At 53.5% G+C, this 12,715-nt stretch overlaps 2 protein-coding genes across 3 annotated transcripts; both read left to right on the top strand.

Moving 5' to 3' along the window:
• Positions 1 to 539: 539 nt before the first annotated feature.
• Positions 540 to 7,039, top strand: LOC116878480 (glutathione S-transferase theta-3-like). Of its 2 annotated transcripts, XM_032876020.1 has the most exons (5): positions 540 to 715; positions 2,139 to 2,226; positions 4,060 to 4,210; positions 6,252 to 6,428; positions 6,760 to 7,039. In XM_032876020.1, exons 1-5 carry the CDS (start codon positions 604 to 606, stop codon positions 6,952 to 6,954), a joined length of 723 nt encoding a protein of 240 aa, XP_032731911.1. In that variant the 5' UTR covers positions 540 to 603; the 3' UTR covers positions 6,955 to 7,039. The 2 variants fall into 2 exon arrangements, with proteins under 2 accessions (XP_032731911.1, XP_032731912.1); XM_032876021.1 differs by lacking the exons at positions 2,139 to 2,226; positions 4,060 to 4,210 and having other exon boundaries at positions 633 to 715.
• Positions 7,040 to 9,691: 2,652 nt separating this feature from the next.
• Positions 9,692 to 12,239, top strand: LOC116878482 (D-dopachrome decarboxylase). The gene is made up of 3 exons (XM_032876023.1): positions 9,692 to 9,893; positions 10,223 to 10,398; positions 11,990 to 12,239. The coding sequence occupies exons 1-3, from the start codon at positions 9,786 to 9,788 to the stop codon at positions 12,060 to 12,062; spliced, it is 357 nt and encodes a 118-aa protein (XP_032731914.1). The 5' UTR covers positions 9,692 to 9,785; the 3' UTR covers positions 12,063 to 12,239.
• Positions 12,240 to 12,715: the final 476 nt, after the last annotated feature.

The following is a 12,715-nucleotide window of genomic DNA, read 5'->3' on the forward strand; positions in this document are numbered from 1 at the left end:
TCCGGGCCTCTGCAGGGAGCTGGGGTCCAGAAACCTCCCGAGCCTCCATCGTGGGCACTAGGCCCAGGGGAGGCTACTGTACCTCCGTTTAGTGCCTCCCTTTGTGTCCTGGGGAGTCAGAAGCCCCTCCTCTCTCAGTTCCCTCCTTCAGTTCGGGCGAACTGAAGGCAGCCGAGCCCCTTCGATCCTAAATTCACTGAAGGTCCGTGCTGGAAGCGTTCTTGGTGTCCCGTTCCCATTACCACCCTCCACTGCACCATTTGACAAAGGTAGACGTTGAGGTCCGGGGAAGGGGTATGACCTGGCAGCGAAACTTCAGGTCACAGGCCAAATCTTCCAGGGCCTCTCCACCAAGAGAACTGCTGCCAGGGTTCCAGAGAAGGGAGGGAGGGAGAGTTGGGGCGCCGCTGATTGGCCCAAAGTTCTCCAGAGCTATCCAATGGGCAGGGAGGGTGTGGCGGGGCTCAGACACCCCCACCCCCAACCCTCTCCTCCGGATCGAGCTCCGCTCTAGGCTCTGTGGCCTGGCAGATTCTGCCAGCCGTTCCTCTTCCCCTTCTTATACCCTGGGAGCGACCCCGGGGGCGGACCGCTGCTCCCGCCATGGGCCTAGAGCTTTACCTGGACCTGCTGTCCCAGCCTTGTCGCGCCGTCTACATCTTCGCCAAGAAGAACGGAATCCCCTTCGAGCTGCGCCCGGTGGAGCTGCTCAAAGGTGGTTGGGGCAGAAAGGCAGGCCCCGCCGTCCCGGCGCCCTTGTGCTAACGGACCCCCCCCCCCCCCGCCCTGCCTGCTGCAGTTAGGGAACTGGGTAATCAGTTATCGGTTGTGCCTTTTTCGAGATCCCCGATCTTTGCCTAGTGAATACGAAACATTTTTCAAAATACAGGTTGAGGGGCTCCTGGGTGGCCAGTGGGTTAAGCCTCTGCCTTCGGTTGAGGTCATGATCTCAGGGTCCTGAGATCGAGTCCCGCATCGAGCTCTCTGCTTATCGGGGAGCCTGCTTTCCCCCCTCTCTCTGCCTACCTCTCTGCCTGCTTGTGATCTCTGTCAAATGAATAAATAAAATCTTTAAGAAAAAGTAGAGGTTGAGAGGGAGCACAGCGGAGAGAGAGCAGTGGGGGGCGTGGGAGGCAGGAAGGGTGGGAGGCCTGGGGAAGTGGAGTGAGCGCCCAGATGCCTTCACACCCCGGCTTGGAAAAAACAATGAAACCGCCTCCTCATTTCTGAATTGGAGTAGCCTGCTTCTCTTGAATTTCTGCAGCTGCCAGCAGGAGAAGGCGGTTCCACCTGGCTCTGGTCTCATCTTTACTTCTACCTAGGCCTGCCTACCTTCTGTGTTTGGTGCCCCCCAGCTTGGACCACCAACTGCAATGCTGCCACCTTGCTCTGCCTTTCCAGCACTCCTTGGGATGGGGGCTGGGCACAGAGGCATTTTCTGGAGGGAGAATATGTAGGGGTGATTCTCCTCACCCAGGTGAAGGACAAAGAGGCCCTTTGGTGGGCCTGTGGCCTGGCTGGAGCCTGGTTCCACTGAGGCCCTCCGACTCCATACACCGTCAGACCTGCGAACCCCCACTGGGGAAGGAGACTTGAGCGTTTGGCATGGGACAGAAAGAAGAACTGAGCTGCTGGAAGCTGGGTGACGGAAGAGGGCAGGAGCTCCTGGAGAGAATGAGTCTGAACAAGGGCTGGGGGGCAGGTGTGGCCGGAGTTGTGTGGTGTGGACAAGTTACGCAGCCGGCATAGGAAGAGGATTGCAGGGGCAAGCTTAGAGCCCAGGGAGGAGACTGGAGTGTCTGATATATGGATGGAATTGGCTGGGCCTGGGGTAGGGGTCACTTATAGCCGCAGGGACTCACCCTCCCCGTTCATGGCCAAGTTGAGATGCTGCTTGGCCCAGGTTCCCAGGGAGGGTGGACCCAGGAAGGGTGGACCTCTGGTGGGGTCAGGGTCTGTGGTCTGGTGACCAGCAGAGTGGTCTCCTTCCTATTGCCCACCTGGATAGGGGCCTCAGAAAGTTGGTGCCTGGATATTGGGGTGGGGGTGCGGTGGGGGTAGGGGTGGGGGTGGGAGAGGCCTCAGTGGGGGATGGGGCTCAGAGTTCTCCTCACCCGCCTCACTGGTCTCTCCCACAGGCCAGCACCACAGCGATGCTTTTGCCCAGGTGAATCCCCTGAGGAAGGTGCCAGCCTTGAAGGATGGGGACTTCACTTTGGCCGAGAGGTATCAGGTCCCCAGGCGGCTACCCAGGCCTTGTGAGGCCAGCCAGCTGTCCGTGTATCTACCGTTGATGGCTTGGATCACGTCTGGTGTGCCCTGAGCCCCTGTGCCAGCCCCAGCAGGCAGAGGAGCCTAGGGCTGGGAAGGGCTATGGAAGTCATGGCATTCCCCCATCCCAAGCCTTCCTCTACCTCCCCGGAAAGTTACAAAGGAGGAAACTGAAGCCGAGGAGGGGAGGGACTTGCACAAGGTCATAGGGCCTCCAGCCTGTTTCCAGGCCTCCTCTGCCCACTCAGCCCCCAGATGGAAGGAGAGCGGAGAGTGAAATATGGAGGAGTAACTGTACTACACTCTTTAGAGCTTCTACTTCTACAAATTTTGGGCAAGTTCTATTGCCCTGGGAGTCAAGAGAGCACCCAGAGAGCTTCAGTGGCTATTTGCTGAGCACCCACCAGGAACCATCTAGGCCTTGGGGCCAAAGCATTGAACAATTCTAAGTCCTTGGCCTCCTAGAGCTCACATTCTGGAAGGGAGGGGGGTACTGCTAATCTCTGTAAGGTGCAACCTATCAGGCAGTGATGAGTGCCATGGAGAAAATAAGCAGGGTAAGAGTGGGGAGGGGGGCTGCAATTTTGAGTAGGATGTCGAGTGAAGGGCCCCTTGAGGAGGAGGCATCTGAGCAGAGACCTACAGGAACAGAGGTGCAGGGTATTTGGGAAGGGTGTTCTGGCTGGAGGGAAGAGCAAAGCCCAAGGCAGTGAAGTGGGGCAGTGCTTGGGGGAAAGGTTGGAGAGACAAGGTATCCAGCGTGGCTGAGGTGAGGGAGGGGAGTAAGCAGGGGCTGAGGTTGGTGGGTAGCCTGTGTGGCCAGGAAGACTTTGGCTTTTGCTGTAGGTAAGATGGGGCCACTGCAGGAGTTTAAGCAGAGGAGAGCTGAGATCCAACTTCGGCTTTAAAGGATCCCTCTGGGGGGGGTGAAAAGGTACTGTGCTGATCCAGGAGAGAGGTGCTGGCACCCCAGACCGAGGTGGTAGTACAGAGGGATGTAGTGGTCAGTTCTAACTCCCTTTGAAGGTCAAGCCCAAGAGTATGCTCGAGCAATGGACGTAGGAGGGAGAGATGAGAGCCCAGGCCAGCTTCCAGGTTGGTGGCTGGATAGTGATATCCTTTACTGAAGCCACACAGTACCTCTGTAGTACAGCCACATTCACATTCCACTTGGCTTCAGAACCTCTGGTCACTGGACAGTCCCACATCCATGGACACCTGGTGCTCTGGCCAGACATGAGGCACAGGTCAGACATGGTAGAGGGAGAAGGGAGGGGAGGAGGTCAGAGAGGGCTTCCTGGGGGAGGAGGCTGGAGGCTTTGGGCAGGTAGAGAGGAGATGGGACAGGGTGGGAAGCAGTGACCCATTCACCTGGGAGGCCTTATCCCAGCCCCAGGGAGTGTGAGGGGACAGCTGGCTTTGCTCCTGTCATGACCATGCGTCAGATATAGTGCAGAGTGCCATGTGAGTCGCTCTTGTCTTTCAAGAACCATGTTGGGCCCCCCTTCCTCCTGGAAACTCTCTCTGAGTACCCCCTCACCATCCTTCTGAAATCCCAAGACATTTTGTTTTTCACCTGGTGCCCTTAGCTCAGATGATAGGATGACACAATGTAGAGCTGTGTGACCCTAGGCAGTCACCTAACCTCTCCGAGCCTCACATTCTTACTCTGCATCATGGTATGAAGATAGTGAAATGCTCCACCTATAGGAGCTGGGAAGATGTGAGCAGTGGGGAGGGGACAGAAAGTGACTAGTCCGTGTTCCTCATCTCCTCCGTATCCCCCAGTGTGGCCATCCTGTTGTATCTGAGTCGCAAGTATGAGGTCCCTGACCACTGGTATCCCCAGGACCTGCAGGCCCGTGCCCGTGTGGATGAGTACCTAGCCTGGCAGCACACAGCCCTTCGGAGTAGCTGCACCCGAGCCATGTGGCAGAAGGTGAGCTATGGCTGGATGGGGACCCTTCTAGAATGCTCAAGGGACAGTGCTTTCTGTTTAAAAAATTCCATTTAGGGCACCTGGATGGCTCAGCCGGTTGAGCATCTGCCTTTGGCTCAGGTCATGATCCTGGAGTCCCAGGATTGAGTCCCAGGATCAAGCCACATGGCAGCTGGCAGCAGCGGGGTTCCCTGCTCAGCAGGGAGTCTGCTTCTTTCTCTTCTTCTGCCCCTCCCCCTGCTCCTTCTTTCTCTCTCTCTCTCAAATAACAAATAAAATCTTTTAAAAAATTCATTGAGGGGAACCTGGGTGGCTCAGTGGGTTAAAGCCTCTGCCTTCGGCTCAGGTCGTGATCCCAGGGTCCTGGGATTGAGCCCCGCATCGGGCTCTCTGCTCAGCGGGGAGCCTGCTTCCTCCTCTCTCTGTGCCTGCCTCTCTGCCTACTTGTGATCTCTGTCAAATAAATAAATAAAATCTTAAAAAAAATAATTCGTTGAGTCCTGAGGTCTTGGAACACCAAATTCTAGAATGCCAGACACTCCCTAGTCCAACCAGAGAGGAAACAAAGGTAGAGCCAGGGAGTGACTTCTCCAGATGTGCCCTGATTCCTGAGCTGCTGAGATTCAATCCCATGCCCTTTTGCATGCTTCCGACTGCAGAAATATTGCCTTTTGGGAGAGAGAGAAAAAAATCAAGCTCTGGCTACACACATACTTTTTCAGATAGAGAAGTGTTAAGTGAAAAATCTTTCAATAAAGTTGGTCCGATTTCTGGGTATTTAAGGATTGAAGCCTAAAAACACTAGAAGACTTAGAGAAAAGCCTAATAGATTTTCCATATACAATGACATTCGTGTAAGGAGGAAAGGATTAAACTTAAAACAAGCAAAAAACTGACAAAGATTTGTTAGAAAAAAGTAACATTTTGCATGCCTGGGTAGCTCAGTCAGTTAAGCGTCGGACCCTTGATTTCAGCTCGGGTCATCATCTTGGAGTCTTGGGGTTGAGCTCTGGGTCAGGCTTTGCGCTGAGCATGGAGTCTGCTTGTCCCTCTCCCTCTGCTCCTCCCCCTGCTTCCTGCTTGTGCTCTCGCTTGCTCCTCTCTAAAATAAATAAATAAGGGGTGCCTGGGTGGCTCAGTGGGTTAAGCCGCTGCCTTCGGCTCAGGTCATGATCTCAGGGTCCTGGGATCAAGCCCCGCATCGGGCTCTCTGCTCAGCAGGGAGCCTGCTTCCTCCTCTCTCTCTGCCTGCCTCTCTGCCTGCTTGTGATCTCTCTCTGTCAAATAAATAAATAAAATCTTTAAAAATAAATAAATAAATAAATAAATAAATAAATAAAATCTTTAAAAAAGAAAGAAAGAGAGGAAGAAAAAAAGGAAGGAAGGAAGGAAGGAAGAAAGAAAGGAAGAAAGAAAGAAAGGGGTGCCTGAGTGGCTCAGTCAGTTAAGAGTTTGCCTTTGGGTCAGATCATGATCTTGGGGTCCTGGGATTGAGCCCCCAACCCAGCTCTCTGCTCAGCCAGGAGTCTGCTTCTTCTTCTTCCTCTCCCTCTGTGCTCTCTCTCTCAAATAAATAAAGTCTTCAGAAAAATTACTTAAAGAATTTTTTTTTAAAGATTCATTTATTTGGGAGAGAGATAATGCACATACATCACACACACCCACCCATGAGGTGGCAGGGGAGGGGCAGAGAGAGAGAATCTTATGTAGATTCCCGGTGGCGGGGGGGCTTGTGTTGAGGCTTTCATGGTGAGGGTAGTGGAGAGCCATGGAAGGCTTGATGCAGGGGGTGATATGGGCAGTCTGGGATTGCAGACATTCCCCCTACTGGCTGCCTTGCATGAGGACCTAGGGAGAGGTGGAGGCTGCCCATGTTGGAGTAGAAGATAATGCCTGGGCGGGTGGTGGCCATGGGTGGAAAGAGTGGGTTGAAGTGAGGAGAAATTGGAAGGCCTGGTGATAGATTGGATGAGATTGGATGAGGAACTAGGCTAGACTTTGGATAGACACTGAGCCCTCTCTCTGCCTGCCCACCCACCAGATGATGTTCCCAGTGTTCCTGGGTGAACAGGTGCCCCCTGAGACATTGGCATCTACTCTGGCTGAGCTGGACAGGTGCCTGCAGCTGCTTGAGGACAAGTTCCTAAAGGACCAGGACTTCGTTGCTGGACCTCACATCTCAGTGGCTGACTTGGTGGCCATCACAGAGCTGATGCATGTGAGTGCTGTGGGGTCAGGTGATCCACTGGGCACTGGGATGTCCTGGGATGGAGCCAATGTACCAGCTCATGTTGCCCTTTCTGGCTGTGGGACCCTGGGCAAGCCACTTCACTCTCTGAGCCTCGGTGTTCTCATCTGTAAAATGCGGCTTCAGACCCTATACTGCAACAATACTGAGAAACTTCCCAGTGTCTCATGGGAGAGAACCTCCAGCCTATTACTTGTGTGGCCACGAAGGGAAAACCCACCCTGGAGAATTCCTCAGCCAGGTCATTCTGCCTTGTGCTTGACCATGCCTATCCTTTCCACCCGGCTCCTTCTCCCCATAGCCTGTCAGTGCTGGCTGCCAAGTCTTCAAAAGCAGACCCAAGCTGGCTGCATGGCGCCAACGTGTGGAGGCGGAGGTGGGAAAGGACCTCTTTCAGGAGGCACATGCAGCTGTCATGAAGGTCAAGGACTTGCCTCCAGCTGACCCGGCCACAAAAGAGAAGCTGAAGCCCTCCGTGCAGGTTTTGTTGCAGTGAGGGGAAGGCCAGGCCTGCAGAGATGATGGAGACTCTGTTTTCAAAATAAACAGGTGGAACTGCTCTTCCTGGGCTGTAAGCAAGACACACTCTCCAGGCAGGCTCTGTTCCCTGGTTCCCTCCAGGCATCGGGTCTTCCTTTTTTTGTTTTGTCTTCAGTCTTCACTCCCACCCCTTCCACTCTGACTTTGTGTGACTCCTGGAAAGAGCTTAGTAAACACATATTTGACCTTGTCCCTCCTGTGTTTAAAACTTTCTATGGTGCCGAACTGCTCTGAGGCTAAAGTATGAATCACTGAACTTTGCATTCAAGTCCTTGCCCACCCCTCCAGGACACCCTCTTCTGGTTGCACACAGTAGCCCATGTTAGACCCCTTCTCCCAGCTCCAGCCTCCACCTCCTGGCCTTGGCTCAGGCTGTTTCCATTGCTAATAGGGCCCCTCATCACCTTTGCCTGGTGCCCCTTATGGTCTTTAGGCATTTGTCACCATTTTGCTTCTCCAGGGAGACCTCCCTGATTTCCCCAACCCCAAGCCAAGTCAGATGACACCCACCAGGCTCATCAGCCCCACTGCTTCCCTCTCTCAGCCCTGGAAAAAAGTTGGTTCAACACCCCCTGGGCTGAGCACACGTCACAGATAGGAGCTGAGCTGGTGAAGGGATGTCTGGATCAGGCATGACTTAGGTCTCTTAGGTCTCTCTCTGTCCTCCCTCTGGGGTGATGCTGTCTCCCATAGGCGGTTTGGGTACAGGGCTGGTTCATGAACCTCTTTGCAGGAAGAGAAGTCCCAGGTTTGTTCCTGGCCTTCTGGGTGCTGCTTAGAGGCCTTGCGCTCCTACTCAGAACCCTGGCCACTCTCTTATCTGTGCCCTACCCTGGGTCCCAGACTTGCCACCTGTCCCTGTCCTTTCTCCTCAAGACTATTAGAATCTGTCTTGTATCCTAGACCCTCTGATCTCTTATTCAACCAGTAAACTGCTAACGGGACACAGTCATGAATGGAGCGTCTCAGACTGCCTGCCTTCTCATGGAGGGTCCGCCCCCCTTTTTTTTAAGATTTTATTTTTAAGTAATCTCTATACTTAACACAGGACTCGAAACTGAGATCAAGAGTTGCATGCTCTCCGGCTGAGCCAGCCAGGTGCCCCAAGGCTCCTCTAATGCGCACACTCAATATGGAATTTTTAGAAGTGTAATTGAAATTATTCATATACACCCACACAATTTCAGTTGTATGTTCATTTACAAGTGAAACAACTTTGCAACACTGACGAGAGTACCATGTTTAGCCGTATCAACAGGATTTCCATGTTTTTAAAAAATATTTATTCTTGAGAGAGAGAAAGAGAGAGACAGAGAGTTTACATGAGCAGAAGGGTGAGGGAGGGGCAGAGGCAGAGGGAGAAGCAGACTCCCCAAGGAAGCCAGACACTAGGCTAGATCCCAAGACCCTGGGATCATGACCTGCACTGCAGTCAAATGCTCTACCACTGAGCTATACCCCAATGTTCTCATGACCTGCACTGAAGGCAGATACCAAACTGACTGAGCCATCCAGGCACCCCCAGACTTCCATGTTTTAGGTGAGACATTTTGTTTTGACTATAAAAATATAGGGTACTGTAAAGATGGCTGGTAGTTTGACTAGGGCATGCCTTTACCCCTTGATGGACAGTACTTCCCTATGAGACAAGGTTGCCACAGGTGCAAGAGGCCACAAAGGCAGATGTCTGTCGGAGCCAGGTGGAGATGCAGGAAGCCAGAGGTTCTCTACCCAGCCTCACCTGAACTCACAAGTGTCACCTGGCTCCTGGTCAAGAAAAGTTCAGATTCCCACATACCACATGAAGTGGCCTTACTTGGAAATGGTGGCAACACAGTAAAAAAAAAAAAAAAAAAAAATTAGGATGGAACCTGGACAAGGTCCCTACAGGTGTGCGTGTTTTGGGTGTGTTCAAACCCACTATTTTGTGAAACGGAATAAAGGAAACCTCATTTACAAGAAAGTTGGGAGGCCACAAGAGGGAGAACTCACCCCTCCTACTTGCAGCCCTTGGTAACCTCACCAGTATGAGCCCTACCTTGCATTCCCAAGGGAAAGAAGACTATATGCCGCCAGCCAGCCAGAGAAAGGTATCTTTATACCTCCCAACCGCCCTGCTCCGTCCAGCCAGTGAGCTGTCACAACTCAGCCACTGAAAAGCGACTACACTCTTAATTCCCAGTTTATTCCAGCGGACTTTTTGTGTATAACAGTGTCTCCCAAGTCCTCCCTTTCTTGTGTTAAAAAACGTTTCTCTTCTTTGTTGGTTGGCCTTGCCTGTGGTTTTGCTTTAGGCTGCATGTCCCAAATTGCAGTTCTCTGCCATCCTCGAATAAACCCATTTTTACTGATAAAATAACTGGCTATTTTATTTTCAAGGTTAACAATCTAAATATGGGTTAGGAAGCAGGGGACTGCACCACCCAGGAGCTCAGGGAGCCAGAATACCCCTGGCCAGTGTGTAGGGAGCCGGTAGAGGCCAGGACCCGGGCGTCCAGGCCGCAGCTCAGGTCCGGTCTCCTTGGGGGAGGGTCACACACCTCACGCTCCCCTCCCCGCCCCCCACCTCCCGGTCTGGCCTTAGGACTTCCGGAAATCAGCGCCCGCAGAGGCGGTGTGTAGACTATGCAGCCAATCCGGGGACGCTGCTGCCTGTTCAACCAATAGGGAGCCAGGTCTCCCTGGCGCCCCGCCCCTGCTGCCTAGTCCGCGACCCTGGGGAACACCGACCCGAACTTTGTGCGTTCTTTCTCTGCTTCCCTGCGCCTCAGGTTCTTTTCCGCAGACATGCCATTTGTCGAGTTAGACACGAACTTGTCTGCCGGCCGTGTGCCCACGGGATTGGAGAAGCGGCTCTGCGCGGCCACTGCAGACATCCTGAGCAAACCTGAGGACGTGAGCGTGGGCCGGGGAACACCGGGCGGGAGGAGGCTGGTGGACCCGGGTAGAGCTCTGTCCACGCCCCGGCTTCGCCATCGCGACCGGGGCTCTTCGCTGCAGGGAACCCCGCCCGCCAGGCCCTGGCCTCCCACTCTCCCCACCTCTCAGGTCTGCTGCGTGCTGCCTTCCCTGGCCCTGACACTGATGTGACCATTGACGGGACCCGGTCCCGAGCCTCTAGCCCTGACGCCAGGGGCCCGCGCATGTTGGCTCTCGCCCTCCCCGGTCCTCAGCGCGAACTCGGCCTGCACCGGCTTCAGGCGAAACTTTCGTGTTCCCCGCAGCGCGTGAACGTAACGGTGCGACCAGGTCTGGCCATGGCGGTGAACGGCACCACCGAGCCCTGCGCTCAACTGCTCATCTCCTCCATCGGTGTGGTAGGCACAGCCGAGGACAACCGCGGCCACAGCGCCCGGTTCTTTGAGTTCCTCACCAAGGAGCTGAACCTGGGCCAGGATCGGTACGTGGGGACAGGGAGAGGATGGGGGCGGCGATCCCATCTCAGAGCCCCATCTAAGGTTGGGGGAAAAATGCATTCCTCGCCCTGCTCGAGAAGGGCCTAGTGCCGGGCGCCCTTGGATGGTGGGTCCACCCTCAGAATGGTTGCGGGATTGAATGAATTCCTGACTCTGCCCTGGTCCTCTTGACACGTGGGCAAGGCATGGCCTTCCAGACCTCGCTGTTTCCATCTGTGAGGTGGGAAGGCTCTCCTTTAACTGCCCCCTGGGGGAACTGCCAGACTCCCATGGCGGTGAGCGTAACCAACCTAATAAAGCTATGGCCATTTATCATCTGCCTCTAGTCTTCTCCACATCTTACAGTTGATCTTAGCCAAAAGGTCGAGAGGCGATCTTCTCCACATCTTGGAAAATCAAGAATAATTTTCTAGGAGAACTTCTCCAGGCTGGTTGGGAGGAATTTTTGGTATGTCCTGAGGCCGTGTCACCTGTGGGCCTGTAGCCAAGTAGGTCCCAGGTGAGGCTCCTAGGAGTCTCAGTGAGTAGTGGAGAGAACATTGGCTTGGATGTCTGGAGACCTGGGTTCTGGGTCCAGCACAACAAGGGAGGATGCCTGACAAACCTGGAAATGAACCATCTCCAGTTTGTAGGCTTCTCTTCTGTGAATAGAAGGGAATGTATTAAATGGCCACCCAAGAAGCCCGAACAGCCCTCCAACCTGGGATCCTGTGTCAGAGTTTAAGTTTGTCTCTGGGTAAGAAATATTCCTGAACCAAGCCCATGCCTGTGAGGAACTAAGAGCATGAGAAGTTTGAAAGAACCTTCTAGAATGGATCCTTTGTTGGCCCAGGAAGGCTGGTGAAGAATGGTTACTCCTGGTAGCGTTCAGACCTGGTCCTCAAGTTGGGGCGAGATAATAACTGAGGAAAAAAAAAAAAAAAGTAACATGTAAATGCTTACCATGTGCCAGGTTATCTCTAGAAACCTTACGTGCATCATCCCTTTTGATCCTTGCAAGCTCTGTCCCTCTGTTCACACCACCTTGTGTAGACATGCCATCCCTGTGAGGTTTACAGATGGGAAAACCAAAGCTGTCACATCAGCCCTTCCCCTACAACCCTTTGGCTACCCCAGGTATCTTGCTCTTCACCAGGAACTTCCCATCACTTCTGTGAGAGGGACATGTTTGTTCATTCCATAGACATCAGTGAGGGGAGGGGTGGTCACCTTGTGCCTGGTTTGGAGCTAGGGTTTGAGAAAACAGGTGGCTGGGGCACTGACCATGCCCCCTGGGAACCTGCAGTTTGGAAGTGGGAGGGATGCCCCTCTGAGTCCACAGACAGAGCATACAATGACCACAGAGGCAGCTGTGTTGAGTGTCTGGGGGCAGGCACCATCTTGCCTCTGACTGGCTCATGGTGGGAGATCATGAACAGGATGAGGCAGGCTTGCAAAATGCCTGCTAGACTAAGGCAGGCTAGTCTGGAAGTCCATGGTAGGAGTGCCCGGCTGGGTGTCTTGGAATATGAGGCATTAGCTAAGAAGCTGATGACATCTTTTTTTTTTTTTTCTTTATCTTTTTTTCTCCTGAAGGATAATTATCCGCTTCTTTCCCATGGAGCCCTGGCAGATTGGCAAGAAAGGGACAGTCATGACTTTCCTGTGATTGGCACAGAGGGCATCCAAAGCATGCATCTGCCAGCTGTCTGCCAGAGAGGCTTCCTGGCAGAGTAAGGGCCTGGTGGATACCAGCTTCTGGCACTCCTTCATGCAGATGTGCCTGTGACCTCACAGTCCTCTTCCCCATCCTCGTGTCAAATAAATGAAGAGAACTTTGTCTTTCTTTTCTTTCTATTTTTTTTCTGCCCCAGCCCAAGACCTTTGTATTTCAAACACGATTTCTTTCTCTCCCTTTACCCCTGCCTGGCATTCTGGGTCACCCTGGGCAGCAGGGTTGGCCTATGATGTGGAAACTTTAGGGAATCTGAGAGGTGGGACGTTTCCTGTCTTCCAGGCCATTGTCTCATGTATTGTATGTAGGCTGCTCAAATCCAAGGGTGGAAGATGGCAGCCTGGAGGCCTTGCTCTTCATGCCTGTGTGTAAACTGGTGGGGCTGGCACCTGGCCCAGGCTGGGTCTTCCTGCAAATTTTGCTGACCAGAGGTACCTGTCCTCAGATTGGGCTGACCCATGCAGCCTACTGCCCCATAGAATGCTATGCCCAGCAGGGGAGCAGGACAGCTGGGCTTCAGGGACCTTTCCTGGGCATTCCCAAACTCCATCTTCTCCCATGAGTCTTGTTGAGAATCCTCTGTAGCT

The sequence above is a fragment of the Lontra canadensis genome, unplaced genomic scaffold (assembly GCF_010015895.1).
Source record: "Lontra canadensis isolate GAN:19392208 unplaced genomic scaffold, GSC_riverotter_1.0 scaffold57, whole genome shotgun sequence".
NCBI classification, from domain to species: domain Eukaryota; kingdom Metazoa; phylum Chordata; class Mammalia; order Carnivora; family Mustelidae; genus Lontra; species Lontra canadensis.

Coding starts and splice junctions, on each gene's coding strand:
- LOC116878480 (XM_032876020.1), top strand. CDS start 604: ATGGGCCTAGAGCTTTACCTGGACCTGCTGTCCCAGCCTTGTCGCGCC. Junction 4,211..6,251: donor CCCGAGCCATGTGGCAGAAG/GTGAGCTATGGC, acceptor CCCACCCACCAG/ATGATGTTCCCAGTGTTCCT. Junction 6,429..6,759: donor CCATCACAGAGCTGATGCAT/GTGAGTGCTGTG, acceptor TTCTCCCCATAG/CCTGTCAGTGCTGGCTGCCA.
- LOC116878482 (XM_032876023.1), top strand. CDS start 9,786: ATGCCATTTGTCGAGTTAGACACGAACTTGTCTGCCGGCCGTGTGCCC. Junction 9,894..10,222: donor TCCTGAGCAAACCTGAGGAC/GTGAGCGTGGGC, acceptor TGTTCCCCGCAG/CGCGTGAACGTAACGGTGCG. Junction 10,399..11,989: donor CTGAACCTGGGCCAGGATCG/GTACGTGGGGAC, acceptor TTTCTCCTGAAG/GATAATTATCCGCTTCTTTC.